This window comes from Moschus berezovskii, chromosome 5 (assembly GCF_049115385.1).
Source record: "Moschus berezovskii isolate FMDL1 chromosome 5, NW_MosBer_1.0, whole genome shotgun sequence".
Lineage (NCBI taxonomy): Eukaryota > Metazoa > Chordata > Mammalia > Artiodactyla > Moschidae > Moschus > Moschus berezovskii.
The window spans coordinates 53,642,656-53,664,905 of NC_142464.1; the positions used below are offsets into that span (position 1 = coordinate 53,642,656).

The 22,250-nt window shown below is 44.1% G+C and overlaps 1 protein-coding gene across 2 annotated transcripts in view; it reads right to left on the reverse strand.

Annotated features, from left to right (window-relative positions):
- SEL1L3 (SEL1L family member 3) overlaps nt 1–22,250 on the reverse strand; it is a 112,297-nt gene that overhangs the window by 78,170 nt on the left and 11,877 nt on the right. For both annotated transcript variants that reach the window (XM_055434425.2, XM_055434426.2), the window contains exons 2-3: nt 16,667–17,237; nt 1,507–1,633 (exon numbers count right to left, since the gene is read on the reverse strand). In XM_055434425.2, coding sequence (XP_055290400.2) covers nt 1,507–1,633; nt 16,667–17,237 — 698 coding nt within the window. The remainder of the gene's footprint in view (nt 1–1,506; nt 1,634–16,666; nt 17,238–22,250) is intronic.

The window sequence follows — 22,250 nt, forward strand, 5'->3', positions numbered from 1 at the left end:
AAAAAAAAATAATTAGGGCTTTTTGAGCAATTTTGCTTCTTTCAAAGATAAAAGCCCTAAGGCAGAAACATGTCATAATCTGCAAATGGCATTGCCATATGCTAATAGGACCCAGAAATACTATTTTAATGCACACATGAGGTGGTTTGGTATCACAGTTCTGGCTGACCGATATGGAGCAACTACTCTAATTGTTCCATTTCTGGACAAGAGCTATTTTAGTTGAAAAAAATACACTGTCCATCTGTGATCTGCCAAGTGAGGATAAAATAACAGTAGTCAGCTTCAAGAGGAAATATTTTAGCCAAGCTTTGTGATCCACCAAGCATTAAACAAATATTTGCTGTTTGAACACTTGCTTGATGTCACACATTGTGCTAGTGACCAGCAGTTTAAAGATGAGCTGAGAGCACTTGTGTTTTGTGAGTAAAACATGAAGCAAGGTCAAAACCAGTACAGAGAATGCTCTCCATTTTCCCCAAAACCAATTCACAGTTTGGGTTAAAGTGGCAGCAGCCCCAGGTTCTGTGGGGATTCATCCCAACAAGACCTTAGAATATTAGAATATTCTGGGCTTTATAATCTGGCTTCCAAATCAGTGATAAGATATACAAACAGATGGTGCCACACAGCTCCCTCCTGACCCACCCAGCTGAGCAAGCTCATGAAGATAAGTTATTACAAGGAAGCTTAGCAAGAACATACGCTTAGTAAAGTGACTCAAGATCTTTCTACAGCCAGCAGCATGGGAAGAATTAAATCACTCTGCTGAATCCATCCGGTCTGAGGTGAACCACGAACCATTTTCAGCATCTTCAATTCAGCAGAAGGAAAAATATATATATGTCTGGGTTTTGCTGAAATCAATGGAGGAGATCAGAAGTTGTGAGATTTCAAGCAGCTCATCCAATCTTCCAAGGCAGAAAAAGCAAAGCAAAGGTTGCAGTCTGGCAGGGCTGTGGCTGGCTGCATCTGACACCTTGCAAAGCCTCAGGATCCAACACCTGACTCCCTTACTTAGGTCATTCCCAGGACTGGCATACCACTCATTCCGAGGCAAACTGAGGATTGCTAAGTGAGAGAATGATTTCCAAATGCACTGAAGTTTTTGGGTCCACAAATTCTGCCTAAGCTATGTAGATCTCATCATTTCCTCAAAGCATATGACAGAGGTAGGTCCTCCTAAGTGGGTCCACTAACCTGCTCTAGACTTCCCAGAAGGTTCAATGGGTAGAAAATCTGCCTGCAATGCAGAAGACACAGGAGATGCAGATTCAATACCTGGGTCAGGTAGATCCCCTAGAGAAGAAAATGGCAAACCACTCCAGTATTTTTTGCCTGAAAAATCCCATGGACAGAGGATCCTGGTGGGTTACAGTCCTTGGGGTCACAAAGAGTCAGTCATGTTTGAGTGACTAAGTGTGTGAGTCAGATCAGCCTGCTCTTGTCCTCAGATAAAAAGAACACTATGGCCACACTGGCACCCCATCACCAGCCCCTTCTTACACTGGGTAATCTATCCGCTGGCGTCGGGTGGCCTCCAGCTCTCGATTCTGAAATCTCAGGAACTTCTTCACGATGCCTGTGTTTTCTCCACTGGAGGCATAGAGAAATCCCAGGAGGGTAACCACATCTGTAAACAGCAAGACAGCTGCCTTTTAATTATTTCCAGAAAAACACAGCTTTCAACATCACATTCTTTCTGGAACCTACTGCCTAGCTCCCATCAAATATTTAAGTGAATCGTCTGAAAATATCAGGAAAAGTTTATGGCACACTGAATATATGCCAGGCACCCAAGAAGCACTCTACAGAGCTATCTCAATTCATGTCCATAGCAACCCTACAAAGGAGAGTCTTCATTAGTCCCACTCTACAATTGAGCTATTTCAAATCCTGAAAGATGATGCTGTGAAAGTGCTGCACTCAATATGCCAGCAAATTTGGAAAACTCAGCAATAGTCACAGGACTGGAAAAGGTCAGTTCAAATCCCAAAGAAAGGGAATGCCAAAGAATGCTCAAACTACAGCACAATTGCACTCATCTCACACGCTGGTAAAGTCATGCTCAAAATTCTCCAAGTTAGGCTTCAGCAATATGTGAATCGTGAACTTCCAGATGTTCAAGCAGGTTTTAGAAAAGGCAGAGGCACCAGAGATCAAATTGCCAACATCCGCTGGATCATGGAGAAAGCAAGAGAGTTCCAGAAAAACATCTATTTCTGCTTCATTGACTATGCCAAAGCCTTTGACTGTGTGGATCACAATAAACTGTGGAACATTCTGAAAGAGATGGGAATCCCAGACCACCTGACCTGCCTCTTGAGAAACCTGTATGCAGGTCAGGAAGCAACAGTTAGAACTGGACATGGAACAACAGACTGGTTCCAAACAGGAAAAGGAGTACGTCAAGGTTGTATATTGTCACCCTGCTTATTTAACTTATATGCAGAGTACATCATGAGGAACACTGGGCTGGAAGAAGCACAAGCTGGAATCAAGATTGCTGGGAGAAATATCAATAACCTCAGATATGCAGATGACACCACCCTTATGGCAGAAAGTGAAGAGGAACTCAAAGGCCTTTTGATGAAAGTGAAAGAGGAGAGTGAAAAGGTTGGCTTGAAGCTCAACATTCAGAAAATGAAGATCATGGCATCTGGTCCCATCACTTCATGGGAAATAGATGGAAAAACAGTGGAAATGGTGTCAGACTTTATTATTTTGGGCTCCAAAATCACTGTAGATGCTGATTTCAGCCATGAAATTAAAAGACACTTGCTCCTTGGAAGGAAAGTTATGACCAGCCTAGATAGCATATTAAAAAGCAGAGACATTACTTTGCCAACAAAGGTCCGTCTAGTCAAGGCTATGGTTTTTCCCTTGGTCATGTATGGATGTGAGAGTTGGACTGTGAAGAAAGCTTGATCACCGAAGAATTGATGCTTTTGAACTGTGGTGCTGGAGAAGACTCTTGAGAGTCCCTTGGACTGCAAGGAAATCCAACCAGTCCATTCTAAAAGAGATCAATCCTGGGTGTTCATTGGAAGGACTTATGCTAAAGCTGAAACTCCAATACTTTGGCCACCTCATGTGACGAGTTGACTCACTGGAAAAGAGTCTGATGCTAGGAGGAATTGGGGGTAGGAGGAGACAGGGACGGCAGAGAATGAGATGGCTGGATGGCATCACCGACTCAATGGACATGAGTTTGAGTGAACTCCGGGAGTTGGTGATGGACAGGGAGGCCTGGCGTGCTGTGGTTCATGGGGTCGCAAAGAGTCGGACACGACTAAGCGACTGAACTAACTAACTAACTAACAGATGAAAAGCCTGAAGTATAGAGAGATAAAATAACTTGCCTAAGGTAACAGAGCTAATAAATAGTAGTGTTAGGGGAAGCATACTTATTGAAACCGCCCACCCTGGCCAGGTACCATAGTAACCATTTGCATGAGTTGTTTTACGACAGGAGGTCCTGGCAAGGAACACGGAACTAATAAGCCACCACCGACTGGAAGAATTCGGGAAAGGTCAAAAGGAGACACCACATGTCCGACCACCTCCCAGAATCCTTCTCTCTGGCATCCATCTTGGCTGAACAAGGCGTGCACCACCAGGAAGGACTCTGAGTCAGATGATTGGCTAAAGACAACCCTAATCCCATCACCATAAAACATGAGACTGCAAGTCACATGGCAGAGCTGTTCTCCTGGGTTCCTTAACCCTACTTCTCTCCACCCGGGTGCCCTTTCCCAATAAAATCTCTTGCTTTGTCAGAGCATGTGTCTCCTCAGACAATTCATTTCTGAGTGTTAGACAAGAGCCCAATTTCAGGCCCTGGAAGGGGTCTCCCTTCCTGCAACAGTAGAACGAAATTTCAAGTTTCCAGCTTAGAGTCTATGTGCTTAACCACCTTACATCCTGCCCGTCTAATGCTATGAAGGGCATTTTGAATTTGTGTAATAATACTAACAGTTAACACTTAAGTAGCATTTACTATGGTCCATACTGCTGTTAAATAAATAAATAAACATGTATATGTATAGACAAAGCTGTTCAGCAAGTCAAGTTGCACTTTAGATAAGAAAGAGAGTGGGTCCTAGAATTTCTTGAGCCCCCTAGGGCTTTTCCTATGGCTCAACTGGTAAAGGATTTGCCTGCAATGTGGGAGACCTGGGTTCGATCCCTGGGTTGGGAAGGTCCCTTGGAGAAGGGAATGGCTGGCCACTCCAGTATTCTGGCCTGGAGAATATACAGTCCATGGGATCGCAAAAAGTCCAACACGATTGAGCAACTTTCACTTTTTCACTTGGGGTCTAAGTCTTCTGACTCACAAGGTGAAACAGAGGGCACTGTAAAAGTTAAATAAAAACCAGAGCTGCATTTCTGAATGCAAACGAATGATGATATCAGTTTGCAGCCTGGGGTTGCCACGAAAACTGCAATTTGAGCTCTTACCTGCAGAGTGAACACACGGCCCAGGACCCTTTCCCCAACTAGGACTCCAGATTGCTGTCATTCAGGACTTTCCAGCACTGTTCAAGTCTGGATGTAGGTTTACGGCCCAATTTGGTGATGTATATGCTACTACTACTAATGCTTCTATTTCTTTTCTTTTAATGACTGCATATTGAAATTAAGTTAAATAATCTTCTATTAAATATTGAAATTGTTGTGTAATGAGTGGAATTGTATATAATGAGTGGTTTCTTTTGTTAAGGCAAAACACCATACTCTTTAAAACTAGAGACTTTGGTAACAACCTAGAGGGATGGGATGGAGAGAGAGGTGGAAAGGATGTTCAAGTGGGAGTGGACATAAGTAAACCTATGGATGAGTCATATTGATGTTTGGTAGAAAACAACACAATACTGTAAAGCAATTAACCTTCAATTAAAAATAAATAAATTTTTTAAAAGAAGAAAAAAAACCAAAAAAACTAGTCTTCCACTTTATTTTGCACATGTCGGAGAGTTCTGTGGCTCTAGAAAAGAGGAGTACCTATAACAAATCTTACCGAGAAAACTGAGTTATTTCATCTGTATTTAAGGTCTAAAAGGTTAATATGGATTTTTTATTTCCCATACTCCACCCCACTTTAAAGAAAAATTAATTCACTGAGTTCAACCTAGAAATAATCTTTTCTCTTTCTTAAAATGTTCCTTGGTGTAAAGGTCTATATTTAAATGGTGAAAATAATCTGCTTTCCTGGTCTTCTTAGAGAGGGAAGAGTTGACTTCTGGGAAAGTTACCAAATGACAATATTGGTAAAAATTATAGGAGCCTCAGCCTGGGATAGAGGACACCCCAGCTCTCATTCCTCATTGGGAAAAAATGCTTCACTATATAAAGAGGTGCCTCTAGTTCATTATAACTTGGAAATCATAAGAGTGATGTTTTCATAGTCTCAGAGATACATTTAGAAACCCCAAAGGGTGGAGTTATAATTCCAACAGAAATACTTCACATTTTTTTCTTTGCAATTTGAGCTCGATGTGGGCACATTGGACTTGCTGGTCAGTTATGGGAGCCAGGAAAGAGGATTAGAAATGGAAATACTGCAAGGGTGTCTTCAGAATCCAAGGAAAAAAACTGTCCGAGAGGTTGATGTCAGTCCAACCTTGGCTGGCTTCCACCGTGGTGAGAAAAATATAGGAGACCAGATGGCCACGTTAGCCCCCTGGGAAGCCTTCTGCTGGTGACTGCTGTTGAGTTATCTAGTATATAGTAGAAAAATTTATCAGAATGAGCAGGATTTGATTCTGCCCCACCTGATCACAGTAAAAGGAGGTTTCATAAAGGAGGTTTCCAAAGTGAAGGGAGTCAAAAGTGAATGTTGATGAGACTTTCCTTTATCCAGGGATCAAAGTAAAGCTAGTTGAATAGGAGAACTTGCAGCAAAAGACTGTGGAGGGAAAATCTAAGACCCAAAGATCTAAAATAATTTTACATTAACACATATCTTTTGTGTCCAACAAAACCAAAGTGATGACGGTTTTCTTGTAAAGTCTGTAGCTTTAATAATAATTTTATGATTTGGAGTTCTATTACAGTTTCCCTTAGTACAATATTGTCTTCCCATTTCATTAGAAATAATGAATAAGAATGAAAAATTTTGGAGTAGGGAAAGACTTGAGAATTCATCTACATAAAATGCATCAACATAAAATATTAGCCCAGGATAAATAACATCCTCCAGTAACTGATTGGCTGCTTGGAGTGCTATAATTGATTTGTAACGACTGTCATAGGAATTAAATGGGAAATAGCAGTAATAATGCCATTGCCCACTGAAGGATTTACAGGTAGAAACACTAGAGTTCAAAACATGGGCTCAAAGAGGTTAAATGAATTGCTAACATAGAATGTAAGCTCCAAGACGGCAAGGACTTTACTTCATTCTTTAATCCATCCTCAGAGCCAGAACAGTGGCCAAAACACGACAGAGCCTCAGAAACATTTAAGGAGAGAACGGATGAATGAACAAATGAATACAGCTGTGGCCAAATCAGGGTCTGAATCTATGTCTCTTTCACCCAACATGTTAAATTCTACAATGCTCCCCATGCTCCCCAAGCCAAAAACTAAATGTCTCTTTTTTCAGATCCTTCCCCCAAATCCATTTCTTTGGCTAATCTTGAATGAGGAAGTTACATGGGGAAGAGGCATCATTGTGACATAAACACAAAACGCCATAGAATCAGTTCAAGTTTGGAACCCACTCCCTTGGCCACTTTTATTGCTTTGTTTCCTCAAAGTTTAGAGCAAGAAGAAGCATTAGACTTAATATGGTGCAAACTCCTTCATTTGGAGACAAGAGAAGTGTTCATGTCTTGTTAAAGGTCGTATAACTAATAAGAGACCCAGATATGACTCAAACCTGGTCTCCCGCTGCAAACTAAAGTGCTTGTTATTAAACCACATCACATCTCACACGTCCTTCCAGAGAGAACTAGGGCTGATGTTCAGCTGGCATGCCCATGTGCAGCTATACTGGTTGTTAAAATACTGAAATATGTCCACATTGTTTAGATGATGTGTCCCAACACACACACAATACCCACTCTGGCTTCTCATTCAGAGTAGAATCTGGCTCAGTAAGGATATTCAGCACATCCTGTTTCAGCACCAGGGTCAGTGCCTGGAGGAGCCTGCCTGGGCCCCCCACCTCATACTATTTGTTAAATGTTTTGAATATCACCCTGAGTGATATTTAAATACATATATATATATATATATATATATATATATATATATAACCCTGACATTAAAAAAAAAAAAGATGAGCACAATAAAAGACGGAAATGGTACGGACCTAATAGAAGCAGAAGATATTAAGAAGAGGTGGCAAGAATACACAGAAGAACTAAACAAAAAAGATATCTTCATGACCCAGATAACCACAATGGTGTGGTCACTCACCTAGAGTCAGACATCCTGGAATGCGAAGTCAAGTGGGCCTTAGGAAGCATCACTATGAACAAAGCTAGTGGAGGTGATGGAATCCCAGTTGAGCTATTAAAAGATGATGCTGTGCAAGTGCTGCACTCAATATGCCATCACATTTGGAAAACTCAGCAGTGGCCACAGGACTGGAAAAGGTCAGTTTTCATTCCAATTCCAAAGAAAAGCAATGTCAAAGAATGTTCAAACTACTGTACAATTGCACTCATCTCACACGCTAGCAAAGTGATGCTCAAAATTCTCCAAGCCAGGCTTCAATAGTACATGAACCATGAACTTTCAAATGTTCAGGCTGGATTTAGAAAAGCCAGAGGAACCAGAGATCGAATTGCCAACATCCACTGGATCATTGAAAAAGCCAGAGAATTCCAGAAAAACATCTACTGCTTTATTGATTACGCCAAAGCCTTTGACTGTGTGGATCACAAAAAGCTGTGGAAAACTCTTCAAGAGATGGGAATACCAGACCACCTTACCTGCCTCCTGAGAAATCTGTATGCAGGTCAAGAAGCAACAGTTACAACCAGACATGGAACAACGAACTGGTTCCAAATTGAGAAAGGAGTACATCAAGGCTGTATATTGTCACCCTGCTTATTTAACTTCTATGCAGAGGACATCACGTGAAATGCCAGGCTAGATGAGACACCAGCTGGAATCAAGATTGCCAGGAGAAATATCAGTAACCTCAGATATGCAGATGACACCACCTTTATGGCAGAAAACAAAGAAGAACTAAAGAGCCTCTTGATGAAAGTGAAAGAGGAGAGTGAAAAAGTTGGCTTAAAACTCAACATTCAGAAAACTAAGATCATGGCATGTGGTCCCATCACTTCATGGCAAATAGATGGGGAAACAATGGAAACAGTGAGAGACTTTATTTTCCTGGGCTCCAAAATCACTGCAGATGGTGACTGCAGCCATGAAACTAAAAGACACTTGCTTTTTGGAAGGAAAGCTATGACCAACCTAGACAGCATTTTAAGAAGCAGAGATGTTACTTTGCTGACAAAGGTCTGTCTAGTCAAAATTATGGTTTATCCAGGAGTCATATATGGATGTGAGAGTTGGACTATCAAGAAAGCTGAGCACCGAAGAATTGATGCTTTTGAACTGTGGTGCTAGAGAAGACTCTTGAGAGTCCCTTGGACTGCAAGGAGATCCAACCAGTCTATCCTAAAGGAAATCAGTCCTGGATATTCCCTGGAAGGACTGATGCTGAAGATGAAGCTCCAATACTTTGGCCGCCTGATTTGAAGAACTGACTCATTAGAAAAGACCCTGATACTGGGATAGACTGAAGGCAGAGGGAGAAGCGGAATGCAGAGGATGAGTTGTTGGATGGCATCACTGACTCGATGGACATGAGTTTGAGCAAGCTGCAGGAGTTGGTGATGGACAGGGAAGCCTGGTGTGCTGCAGTCCACGGGATCACAAAGAGTCAGACACAGCTGAGTAACTGAACTGAACTTTACTGATCACCCTAAGTGGGTGGCTGGGGTGTTACACAGCCCATTCTCTAGTTCAACAGAATGCTCAGAGCCCAGACAGGGATACCTGCTTTAGGGAAGGTATCCTGTTTCTACATAAAAAAGCCCTATTCAGGATGAGCTTCCAATACACCACAGTGATGCAGCTGAGACCCTCAGTCCTTTTGTGGAGAAGTTCTGGCACAGACAATAAAGAATTGCCTGCAATGGGGAGACCTGGGTTTGATCCCTGGGTTAGGAAGATCCCCTGAGAAGAGAACGGCTACCCACGTCCGTATTCTGGCCTGGAGAATTCCACGGACAGAGGAACCTGGCAGGCTACAGTCCATGGGGTGGCAAAGAGTCGGACACCACTGAGTGACTTTCACTTTTACTTTTCTTTAGAGATAGTCTTGAGGCAAAGAATTCATTGGTTTGTTGTTGTTTAGTCACTCAGTTGTGTCTGACTCTTTGCGACCTCACGGACTATAGCCCACCAGATCCCTCTATCCCTGGGATTTTCCAGGCAGGAATACTAGAGTGGGTTGTCATTTCTTTCTCCAGGGGATGTTCCTGAGGCTAAAAGTCTGTAAGGGGAACTTGGAGGAAAATAAGCTAAGATTTTCCAACCCAGAGAAGTAAAGTTAGAATGATGATAACTCAATCTACCTTCCAACCGCAGGACACTAAACAGGCAGTGGTGATTGGGAGTATTATTGTCCTTAAAGCCAAAGCCTGGGAACAAAAAATTCTACTTTCTAGCAAGTATGATTTAGGTTGGAATTTCTCCCTGCAAAGGGTACTAGGCAATGAAGTGAGTGACTAAGGAAGCCTGTAAGATATTTAACACTAGGAGTGTTAAGAATAAATAAATTCTACTCCCAGGAATTTATCCTCCAAACATATTTATTTGTGTGCACAAAGATGCACATACAAAGGTGCTTACAGAAAACTTGTTGCTAACAGTAAAAGACTAGAGATGACCTACATGACCATCAGCAGAGGACAGGGCAAATAAATTATGGACTGTCAGGCAATGCAATGCTAGGAAGCTATTGCAAAGAATGTGGTCGTGTTTACTTTACTGACATAGAAAACATTTCTGCCATATTGTTAATGAGCGCAAAGCAGAATCTTTAGTATCTTCCCATGTGTGTAAGAAGAGAAGGGTCTATCAGCCTAATGATTATATGGGCAGAGAACATCCCTGGAAGGAAACACAGAATCTAGTGTTATTGAGCTTGCCTCTAAGAAATAGGACCAAAAGAGTGGGGCAGGCAGGAATTTACTCTTCCCCCAAACCCTTTAACACTCTCTGAAATTTTTAACCAGGTATATATATTACTTTGTTGGCTACAAGAGAAAAGAACAACATCTCTGGGCACTTCCATGCAGGCAGGGAGAAGGAGCCTGCCACACGCAAAGGCCTGCCTGCCCTGGGCGCCCCAGCGGTTCAATCTGCTTCAAAGAGGCAAAGTCCAGTGAGTGGGTGAGGAAAACAGGGTGATTCATGTCGGTCAAAATTCAACTTAGAAAAAAGTGTATTCCTTCTCATTTAGAACCTGGGTTGAAATTGTTTTAGCATATGTCAGAGAAGCAGCTTAGCAAAGTTGAAAGAACCAAGAACTTGGACTCCATTAAACAAGTTCCCGGAGCCTCAATTTTCTCCTCTGTAAAAAGAGAATGAGAATACTGTCCTCCCCCGGGACTCTTATGAGGGTTAAATGAGACACTGTGCATGGAAAAAGTGACTTGAAAATCATAAAGGGCAATGCAGACGCTAGGCATTCATTAATGGTATTACTGAAAAATCCAAGTCTACAGTGATTACCTGGGGGAAAGAAAGAAGTCTCTTTTGTTTCTAAGAGTGTCACATTTGTAGTTCTTATAATTACAAAAAGCATCATCATATCATTAACTTGAACTTGAATTGTTCCACTGAATAAACTGATATTTTCACAGAGACACGTGAAGTCTGTCTCCAAAATTTGACTTAGTCTTATATGATTTTGTTGTAAAGAATTTTGTTATAAGGAAAACTTACTTACAATCCATTGGGTCTGAAAATGAGAATGAATTTTTAGTGAAAGGAAAAGAGAGTGGAGAAGAAGGAGACTGCCAGTTTCTGACCTAAAAGGGAAAGTCAGAAAAATCTTCATCTAGGTGGAAGTATCAGTGCAGAGACAAGACATCCCTGGAGGAGGGCACGACCGTTCACTCTGGTATTCTTGCCTGGAGATCCCATGGACAGAGGAGTCTGGTCGGCTACAGTCCACGGGGTCACAGAGTTGGACTGAGCACGCAGCAGGTGGAAGTAGAACAGAACGCTTGCTACATCTGAGCATGGCATTTAAGGACCTCCAAAGTGTCACCCCAACTTGCCTTTCCGGTCTTCTTTCCGGAACTGCCCATCTCACATTTGAGGCTCTACCTGAACAAAAGCTCAAGTGTGGCTACTCCACACTTCCACCTGTGGCAGACACTGGTAATCAATCCACACGGCGTCTCTCGCACTAAGCACAGACTCGGCCTCAGAATCCTCCTCAGCACCGTGCTCCAGGTAGCCACCCCCATTGCTCTGACCTGTCAGGCAAGATGAAACCCATTTGCCATCCCTCATTCCAAGGGTTGCAGGCTTGTCCCCATTCCCGCACCAGACTGCATTCCCTTCTTTTTTCCCTTCTGCCTGGATGTGCGTGCATGCATCCTAAGTTGTTTCATTCATGTCTGACTCTTCGTGACCCCATGGACTGTAGCCCACCAGACTCCTCTGTCCATGGGATTCTCCAGGCAAGAGTACTGGAGTGGGTTGCCATGCCCTCCTCCAGGGGATCTTCCCGACTCAGGGATCGAACCTGTGTCTCTCATGTCTCCTGCACTGGCAGGTGGGTTCTTTCCTTTATTCTTTTTCTGACTATGGAAACTCAACTCTTTCTTAAAATTTCTGTTTAAATGTCACTTCCTCTGTGAAGAGCCCTTGCAAAGTACCTAAGATGCGATTGCTCAGTAACTTTTTTCTATGAATAAGTGACTTAAATAAATAGTTTCACAACATCCCCTGGCAATATAGGTTAGCGGTTAAGTGTGGTGTTTGGGAACCAGACTACTTGAGTTCAAGTCCTAGTTCCATCACTGGCTGTGTGACTTTAGGCAAATTACTCTAGTTCTCTGAGTCAGTTTCCTCCTCTATAAATAATGGCAGTAGTGCCCTTATTAAAGCATTAAATTAGATACTTGCACAAGCACTTAGCACAGTTCCTGGCACACAGTGAGTGCGCAGAAAGGGAAAGTGACTGTTACTATAGGGAGCTGAGTTTACTTCCGGATAACCACCTTAAAGAGAAGGACCATGACTGCGTCTTTGAATCTCCAGACTTGGTAAAGAAACTGGCGCAGGATAGGTGTTCAATCAATCTTTATGGAATTGAACATGAAACACATCATAATGGGTGGTGAGTACAAAGCAAGAACTAGAGGAAGCTGGAGGGCAGAAAGTTAGTTTCCTATCTGAGAGTCAAAAAAGAAAGAAAAGAAAAGAAGAAACCCTTGTGGGGAAGGAGTAGAAAATTTGAGCGGCCTACTGAAATATGACTATGATTTTGCTAGGAAAACATGAAAGATGGCCGTGGGGCTGGGAGAGTGTTGGGGGGAGTGGGGTGGCAGCTTCCAGTAAAAAGAGATGCATTAGCCAAGGCATACAGATGAGTGATCACAGACTCGAACTAGAGGGCAGGTACAGGGTGAAGGTGTGCTCATGTGTAGTTGCAAAGGAGAATAATCACTGCTGCCTTAACCAGCACAGCAAAATGGTCTGCACCCAGGAAGCCTCAGTGTGTACAGGCCCTAGGGAAGGCACATGGCTGACCCCACCCTACATACTCCCTACCATAGCCATGTAAGAAGGCTGTCACAGTGTGATGGTCACACATAAGCTAAGAGAGAAAGGGTCCTTGCCTCTTGGCTAAGAGCCCTCATCCCTCAACCAACAAGCGGTTGTCATGTGCCTGCTGTGTACGGGGTACCACACTAGGCACCAGAACCAGACAAGTCAGGCCTTGTGGAGCCTGTGTGCTGGTACAGAGACACTCCACAGGCAGATAAACCATTCAGTATAATTAATTACAAGGTCTGGGGGTGCTAAGGTTATGAAGGAAATGAAAGGTGGATACTGGTATGGCGGGAACAACTCGGTAGGGCTGCCGTCTTAGATAAGGTGGTCCAGGGAGCTGTCCCCAGTAAGATGACATTCATGCAGAGGTTGCAAGGAGGTAAGAGAGCAAGTCACACAGTGATCTGGGGGAGGAGCATGTTAGGGGGAGGGGACAGTGATGCAGATGTGTCAAAGTGGGAATGAACTTGATACATCAAGGGAGAAGCAAGCAGGCCTGCATGGCTGGAACAGGTGGGCAAGGGGGAGCGTGTCTGAGGCCGGTAAGGGGACAGGGACAGATTCCACAAACCATGCTCAGGGATGTGGGCGATCCTTCCCTACTCCATCAGGGAGGAGCCGGCTGCAGGGGTCGCTGCTTAGAGGGAGGAGGGCCAGCGTGGAGGCCATTTGCAGACTGCGGCCAGAACCCAGACAGGGACAATGGTGGCTCAGACCAGGATGACAGCAGACACGTGGTGAACAGCGATTGAATACACAGTAGGGGCTGAAGATGGAGGCCGCAGGGCCAGCTGACCTCTCACCACAGAACGCGCAGTCCAGGTGCCCCCCTGGAGCCACCAGCCCGAGCGGTTGATTTCTTTCTCTGGGTGAGCTCATGCGTGAGTCAGGCACACGTGTGACAGGGCAGCGGATAATGCCCGGTGTCCTCCCCCCGAGGGAACAGACAATCATCGGGCCCCGGGCAGGGTGGATCTATTGGCCAAAGGCAGGAACAGGTGCATTGGCAGGGCACGTGGCCGAGCCTTGGCACAAACGTGTCCTGAAAGGCTGCCAGCTTCTGATCCGGGGTAGGTTGACCCAGCAGGGCGGGACGGAAGCCGGCTGCACCTCCACCCAAAACCAGCTCACCGGCCGGCCTGGCACAACCCCAGCATGGGAGATGAGCTGCAAAGAGTGCCAGGGCACGCAGCTCTGGCCCCGTCAGCCTAACTGAAGGCTTTAGGTGGAGGGGTGCTCCAACCGCACACACAGAGCACGTGCACGCTGAGACTGGGCTCTCTCATCATAAAAAGAAAAGAAAATGCAAGTGAGTCACGGGGGTCCTTAGTTCAGACGCAGAGCTCCTGTAGGACGGCAGGCACTTGACACAGAAAACATCCCCCCCCACTCCACACCAGGGCTGGCGGCAGACTGCGAAGGGGCCAGGCATGAAAGCACCCCCGCGGCGCAGTAATGCCACCGTGTTGTTCGGACTTGACTCTTGTTCTTCAAGAGCAGAATAAAGAAGCCCCCACTGGGAACCAGCCAGTGGCCTGGCCCCCTTCCATTGCGCCGCCGATATCAAGAACAAAGGTCGTGGACACTTTCCACGGGGCTTGCGGCAGACTCTCTTTTGATTTCCTTTTTAAGACAGGGAGGGGAAGTGCTCCCCTTTCCTGGTGAACAAACCTCAGCCCAGCAAATAGCTGGTTTTGCGGGTGGATGGAGCACCCCCCTCCACCACTGTCAGTGACTTTGACTCTTAGAAAAGATTTTCTTCTGCATTATGCCTTTATTAGACTGGTTCTTCCCCCAAAAGTAATGGTCTGAAGGAGGTGGGGAGAAACAAAACCCACTGTGCTGTTCCTGAACCCAGTGACTACTGAGAAGGAACAACAAAAGAAAGAAAAGATGTTTCGCATTTTAAGGGTATGTTCGGGCACCCTAAGAACTCAGCAGGTTCATAAATGACTTCATCTGAAAACTTCCAGCTTGCAATTCAGTCATTCTTCAGTGAGAAATATGTGATTTGCCAAACATGAAATGGAATCATTAAGCCCTGACAAAATCAATCGGAGGCAAAGCAAAACTGTGGCTGCCTGTGCCCCGTGCTGCCTTCTCCTTAACAAATTAGGTATCCCCGCGGAAGGCATTCCAGACAGATGCTAGCATGGGGCCCTGCCTGGAAGAGGGATGCACACAGATCATCAAAACGCATGCAGCTTGACTATTTCAGAGGCTTAACTGCCCATCCCGCTGTACCCCCAATGTGCACCCTCACACACACACACACGCTCAGAAGGAGAGAAAGGGGATTCTTCTTCTAGATTTTTCTACATTTAAAGCACTGCTCAGACATAAGCCAGACACAGAAGAGGACTATAAAATAAAATGTGGGATGAAATTGTCTAGAACTATGCACACACAAAAGTGCTTGTAAAAACAGGTGTACTTTGAAGAAGGTCTGCAGTCTAGTTAGGAGTGTTAGATCAGCGTCAATTTCCTGGCTTTGATATTGTACTCTAGTTATGGAAGATGTCAGTTAGGGGAAGCTGGGGGAAATAAACAAGGACTCGCTCCCATTTTTGCAACTTCCTGCAAATCTCTATTTATTTCAAAATAAAGAGTATTTTTAAATGCCAAATGTGTTGTTTCTACAGCAAGTGGCCTCTGACCAACTATATACCACATGGTTACTCTGGTCCATTCTGTTCTCATTATATGCCGGTTGTTTGGGAGTGACCCCAGGAAATATTCACTGCCATTGGATTTCCTCCACCCTCCAAGTCTGCCAGGGGGTCCAGCCACTTCAACTCAAAGTCCCACCAGCTCTGTCCTTGCTCCAGGGATTCGCAAGCTTTGAGGTGCATCAGAGTCATGGAAATGTATTTAAAATGTGAATTCCAGGGCCGGATACCCCACATATCCTGTCTAAGCGGGAAATGGGAATCTGCATTTGCAACAAGAGCCCTGGGTGATTGTTACAGGTGATCCTAGGGTCCCACTTTAGCAAACACGACCAGGCTCGGGGTGAGTGCCTGGGAGCATGCCTGGGTAGGCTCCCCGTTGCAGGATGGGCAGAGAGCCGGCAGGCATACCACATCCACATAGCAAGGTGCCCCCTGCAACAATGGAGAGAACTATAGCCCTCTTCTTCCAAATGCACGCAGCCAGTGCCCTCCACCCCCAGTGCTTAAAGAAGGCTGAGAAAAGGCAGAGGAGCCTCCTCTATTGATCCTTCAGTGGCTGCGACCCTGTGACATCTGGGTTAAAATGTAGAGTTTGCATTCTATCATCATTGTGCCTACTACTTTTTACTGAGTGTTGATTATGTGTTAAGCACATCTCATTTAATTCTCACCACAGTGCCCTGAGGGAATTGTTATTTATTATCCCATTTTACAGATAAGAAAACTGAGGTTCTGAAAGTTCCAAAGTTACATTGGCAGAAAGTGGCAGAGCCAGGAGCTGAACTCAGGTACTTGGCTGAAAAGCTAATGCTGCACCAAAACCAACACTTGAGGGCTTTTTGAGAGAGATGGGGAGGAAGATCGTCCAGATCCTTATTTCAGTGGCACTAATGTTCCTCTTCAACGGAAAGCAGATTCAAGCCTCTCAAAGCCTTCCACGACCTTCTGTCCCTCTCTCACCTCCATCTACAATCCTGTTCTCTCCTACTCTTTCTCTTCTCACGCCTTCTCATTTTCTCCCTTTTCTCCCCGAAGTCCAAAATTAGACTCAGTATGCCTTGTGTCCCCCATCTCTCAGATAAGAATTTTCTCATACACTCCTCCTCCTCCTCCCATCCAGGCTGTCTGAAGAAATGAGCATTAGGTTCCTAGCAAGGCAAATGACCTACCATTCTCGAGAGGACACTGGGGAATCTTGTTTGCTCGAAGGTTCCAAATATAATCCATGTTCCACTCAAGGCACACTTGATGATCTTTGAAAGGGCGTTCAAAAGGCGGGACAGTCTTCAACAGCGTGTAATTCTTTGCTACAGCGTGTAGCACATTTTCCTCCCATTTAACATTCAAGTCCCCACTGCTGTATTGGTGAGTAATCCAGGCGCGTAGTATCACCACAGACACTGAAATGGAATGTCTGATGAAATAGTCATCTCTGTAAACCATGATGCTCGGGAACTTCACATGTACGATTTGTGTTCTGCTGGTATGAAGATGTTTCTCATTCCTCCACCTTTTTTTGTACACGGGAATGCTACTTCTGAACTCAGATGAAACAACTGCTTCCAAATTGACAACACAAGGCTGAGAGCATAAATACTCCACCGAGACTTCAGACACATTGCGAACATTCCCTTCGAAGATGGTGAAATAAATAAAGTCTTTGTAAGCCACACTTTGCTCCGCTCTGGGTATCACCGACGTTGTCAGGGAAGTCTGCCTGCCCAAAGATGGTACCAAATTCTGAGAAGAAAAAAAAAAAAGAAGTAAGTTTAAAAATGATCATATTCTTGTTAATTTTCATTTTAATTGCTTTACAGAGCTTCTCGGGTGGCGCTACTGGTAAAGAACCTGCAGGTCAATGAGAGACATAAGAGACACAGGACCCATCCCTGGGTCGGGAAGATTCCCGGAGGAGGGCATGGCAACCCACTCCAATATTCTTGCCTGGAGAATCCCATGGATAGAGGGGACTAACAGGCTACAGTCTATAGGGTCGCGAAGAGTTGGACTTGACTGAATCGACTTGGCACTCACACATATTTGCTTTACAATGCGGTGTTCATTCCTACTATATAGCAAAGTGAATTGGCTATACATATACATATATCCCCTCTTTTTGCATTTACTTCCCATTTAAGTCACCACAGAGGGCTGAGTAGAGTCCCCTGTTCTAGGCACTATGTTCTCATTAGCCATCTACTTTATGCATAGTATCAGTAGGGTACACATGTCAGTCCCAATCTCCCAGTTCATCCCACCGCCCATATTAACAGATACTTGAATCATTATATTCCTGGAAGAAAAAAAAACCCATTTACATCATGCAATGAAAGTGGAAGATAAAGGACGTCGAAAGCACTACCAAACAATTGGAGAAAAACCAACAAACACACAAGTGAAGATTAGGCCACATTAAACTCTCTCCCCAGACTGAGTAGCATCTGCTGATCAAAATGGGACTTTCAAAGCTACATGGCAATCATTCCAGAGTCGGTTTCCAAATGGAGAAGCTAGTTCAGGGCAAAACCTGAACAGCAGCAGTGAACATGCCTTAGAGAGGAAAAGAGGCAGTCCAGCTGCAGACATTTTCAAACTATTGTCCTGACTTCAAATGGTAGTCAAAAGCAGCCAAATGAGAGGATGGGAGAAGAGTTCAAAGTGGCACCCGAGAGAACACATATCAGGGATGCCAGCCTGGCCCCTTTTTCTCCGTAAGTTCTGAGCCAGGACAAGCCTACATTACGAATGAGCCAGCAGGAAGTTTCTATTGCTCCAAATCACACATAGGCAGGCTCAGACCACAGACTGTGTTGTCTGATTTTTTTTCACCATGGATGGCGCCGTATGTGCCAAGAAAGATTTTTAGCTGTGGGTTTATCTACTTGTTTCAATGATGAGGCCCTCTCGGTGTGGACATTCCTTCCAGAAAAAAATCTGGAAAATTTTGTCATGAAATCAAGGCAATGCTTTTTGACTAGGAGGCACGGATGGATGGATGTTAAGAGCTCTTCTCTAAATGAGACTTTGTGATTTAGACATCCAAAACACAGTCAGTTCAGTTTAGTTCAGTTGATCAGTCATGTCCAACTCTTTGCAATTCCGTGGACTGAAGCACACCAGGCTTCCCTGTCTATCACCAACTCCTGCAGCTTGCTCAAACTCATGTCCATGGAGTCTGATGCCATCCAACATCTCATCTTCTGCATTCCGCTTCTCCTTCTGCCTTCAGTCTTTCCCAGTATCGGGGTCTTTTCCAATGAGTCAGTTCTTCGAATCAGGTGGCCAAAGTATTGGAGCTTCATCTTCAGCATCAGTCCTTCCAGGGAATATCCAGGACTGATCTCTTTAGGATAGACTGGTTGGATCTCCTTGCAGTCCAAGGGACTCTCAAGAGTCTTCTCTAACACCACAGTTCAAAAGCATCAATTCTTCGGTGCTCAGCTTTCTTTATAGTCCAACTCTCACACCCATACATTACTACTGGATAAACCATAGCTTTGACTAGACAGACCTTTGTCAGCAAAGTAACATCTCTGCTTCTTAAAATGCTGTCTAGGTTGGTCATAGCTTTCCTTCCAAGAAGCAAGTGTCTTTTAATTTCATGGCTGCAGTCACCATCTGCAGTGATTTTGGAGCCCAGGAAAATAAACTTTCTCACTGTTTCCATTGTTTCCCCATCTATTTGCCATGAAGTGATGGGACCACATGCCATGATCTTAGTTTTCTGAATGCTGAATTTTAAGCCAACTTTTTCACTCTCCTCTTTCATTAAGAGGCTCTTTAGTTATTGTTTGCTTTCTGCCATAAAGGTGGTGTCATCTGCATATCTGAGGTTACTGATATTTCTCCCGGCAAACCTGATTCCAGCTGGTGTTTCATCCAGCCCAGGATTTTGCATGATGTCCTCTGCATAGAAGTTAAATAAGCAGGGTGACAATATACAGCCTTGACGTACTCCTTTCCCAATTTGGAACCAGTTCATTGTTCCATGTCTGGTTGTAACTGTTGCTTCTTGACCTGCATACAGATTTCTCAGGAGGCAGGTAAGGTGGTCTGGTATTCCCATCTCTTGAAGAGTTTTCCACAGCTTTCTGTAATCCATACAGTCAAAGGCTATTATAATCAATAGCGGAAATAGATGTTTCTCTGGAATTCTCTTGCTTTTTCAATGATCCGATGGATGTTGGCAATTTGATCTCTGGTTCCTCTGCCTTTTCTAAATCCAGCCTGAACATCTGGAATTTCATGGTTCAGATAACTGTTGAAGCCTGGCTTGGAGAATTTTGAGCATGACTTTGCCAGCATGTGAGATGAGTGCAATTATGCAGTAGTTTGAACATTCTTTGGCATTGCCTTTCTTTGGGATTGGAATGAAAACTGACCTTTTCCAGTCCTGTGGCCACTGCTGAGTTTTCCAAATGTGATGGAATATTGAGTGCAGCACTTTCACAGCATCATCTTTTAGGATTTGAAATAGCTCCACTGGGATTCCATCACCTCCACTAGCTTTGTTCATAGTGATGCTTCCTAAGGCCCACTTGACTTCTCATTCCAGGATGTCTGGCTCTAGGTGAGTGATCACATCGTCGTGGTTATCTGGGTCATGAAGATATATTTTTTGTATAGTTCTTCTGTGTGTTCTTGCCACCTCTTCTTAATATCTTCTGCTTCCGTTAGGTCTATATCATTTCTGTCCTTTATCAAGCCCATCTTTGCACATTTGTTCCCTTGGTATCTCTAATTTTCTTGAAGAGATCTCTAGTCTTTCCCATTCTATTGTTTTCCTCTATTTCTTTGCACTGATCACTGAAGAAGGCTTTCTTATCTCTCCTTACTAGTCTTTGGAACTCTGCATTCAAATGGGTACATCTTTCTTTTTCTCCTTTGCCTTTAGCTTTCCTTCTTTTCTCAGCTATTTGTAAGGCCTCCTCAGACAACCATTTTGACTTTTTGCATTTCTTTTTCTTGGGAATGGTCTTGATCCCTGCCTCCTGTATAATGTCACAAACCTCCGTCCATAGTTCTTCAGGCACTCTATCAGATCTAATCCCTTGAATCTATTTGTCACTTCCACTGTAAAATCGTTCGGGATGTGATTTAGGTCATACCTGAATGGTCTAGTGGTTTTTCCTACTTTCTTCAATTTAAGTCTGAATTTTGCAATAAGGAGTTCATGATCTGAGCCACAGTCAGCTCCCAGTCCAAAACACAATAGCAAAAAGGTTACTGTGGACCCCTTTACTCCCATTGGAATGATTACTATTAAAAAAAAAAAAAAAAGAAAGGACCAAATGTTGGAGAGCATGTAGAGAAGTCAGAATGCTTGTGCATTACTGGTGGGAATGTAAAATGGTGCAGCCACTGTGGAAAACAGTACTGCAATCCCTAGAAGAATTAAGCACAGAATTACCGTATAATTGAACAATGCCACTTCTGGGTCTATATCTGAGTTGAAAGCAGGGACTGGAAAAGATATATTCATAGACTTACAACCAGCTTCACAGCAGCCTCATTTATAATACCAAAAAGGCAGGTATTCTGAGCTTCCCTGGTGGCTCAAACGGTAAAGAATCTGCCTGCAATGCAGGAGACCCAGGTTTGGTCCCTGGGTTGGGAAGATCTCCTGGAGAAGGAGATGGCAACTCACTCCAGTATTCTTGCCAGGGAAATCCCATGGACAGAGGAGCCTGGCGGGCTATAGCCCATGGGATCACAGAGAGTTGAACTCGACTGAACAACTAACATTTTCAAAAAGCAGACAGACATGTACCACAATGGAACATTATTCAGCCTTAAAAAGGAAGGGAATTATGGCACACGCTACAATATAGGTAAACTTTGAGGACATTATGAAAGCCAGTCACCAAAGAATGAATACAGCTTGATTCCACCTACATGAGTTACCAAGAGAAGTGAGATTCACACAGATAGAAAGTAGATTGTTGTTTACAAGGGTCAACTGGGAGGGGAAATGGGGAATTGTGCTTTAATGAGCACAGAGTTTCAGTTCTGCAAGGTGAGAAGAGTTCTGGAGACGAATGGTGGTGATGGCCACACAACAGTTTGGATATACTTAATGGCACTGAACTGTAAATTTTTAAATGGCTAAAACAGTAAATGTTTTGCTATGAATATTCTCACCACAATTTTAAAGAAAAAGGTCACTGTAGTCTTCTCCAGAGAAGGAAGAAATCGGGAGCCCTTTCTTCAGTTCTGTAGGAGGGGCAAAGGTGGATAGCACACAGAGTCTGGGATCAGGGAATCACATTTGCAAACAGCAGGGACACGGGACAGAACATGGGCAGTGCGCCAGTCAAACTGAAAGCAAAACCCTAAGGGAACACAGCACCAAACGAGAGTCATTTTGACTGGGGGCTCTGGGACAGATTTTGTGGAGGAAATGGCATTTCAACAGGGTTTTGAAGACTTCTTTAGGTAGGGAGGCAAAGGGACAACACTACAAGTGTTGTGAACAGCTTCAGCAGAGGCATGAAGGCAGGGAAACGTGGCTGTCCGAGGGTCCAGCAAGCAGCTGGATTTGGCCAGAGAACAGAACAGGGTGAAAACACAAAAGGACATGGGACTATGAGGGTGAAAAGGAAAGAAGAACCTCAGCTCTGGAGGACACTGAATTTCAGCCCAAGGAAGGTGGATTTGTATTCTACTGACAGTAAAGAATCGATAAAGGTTTGAGTATGTCTATTTGTAGCAGCAAATCCTACAAGAATTTGGGGGTCAGAGGGTAGGGGCATT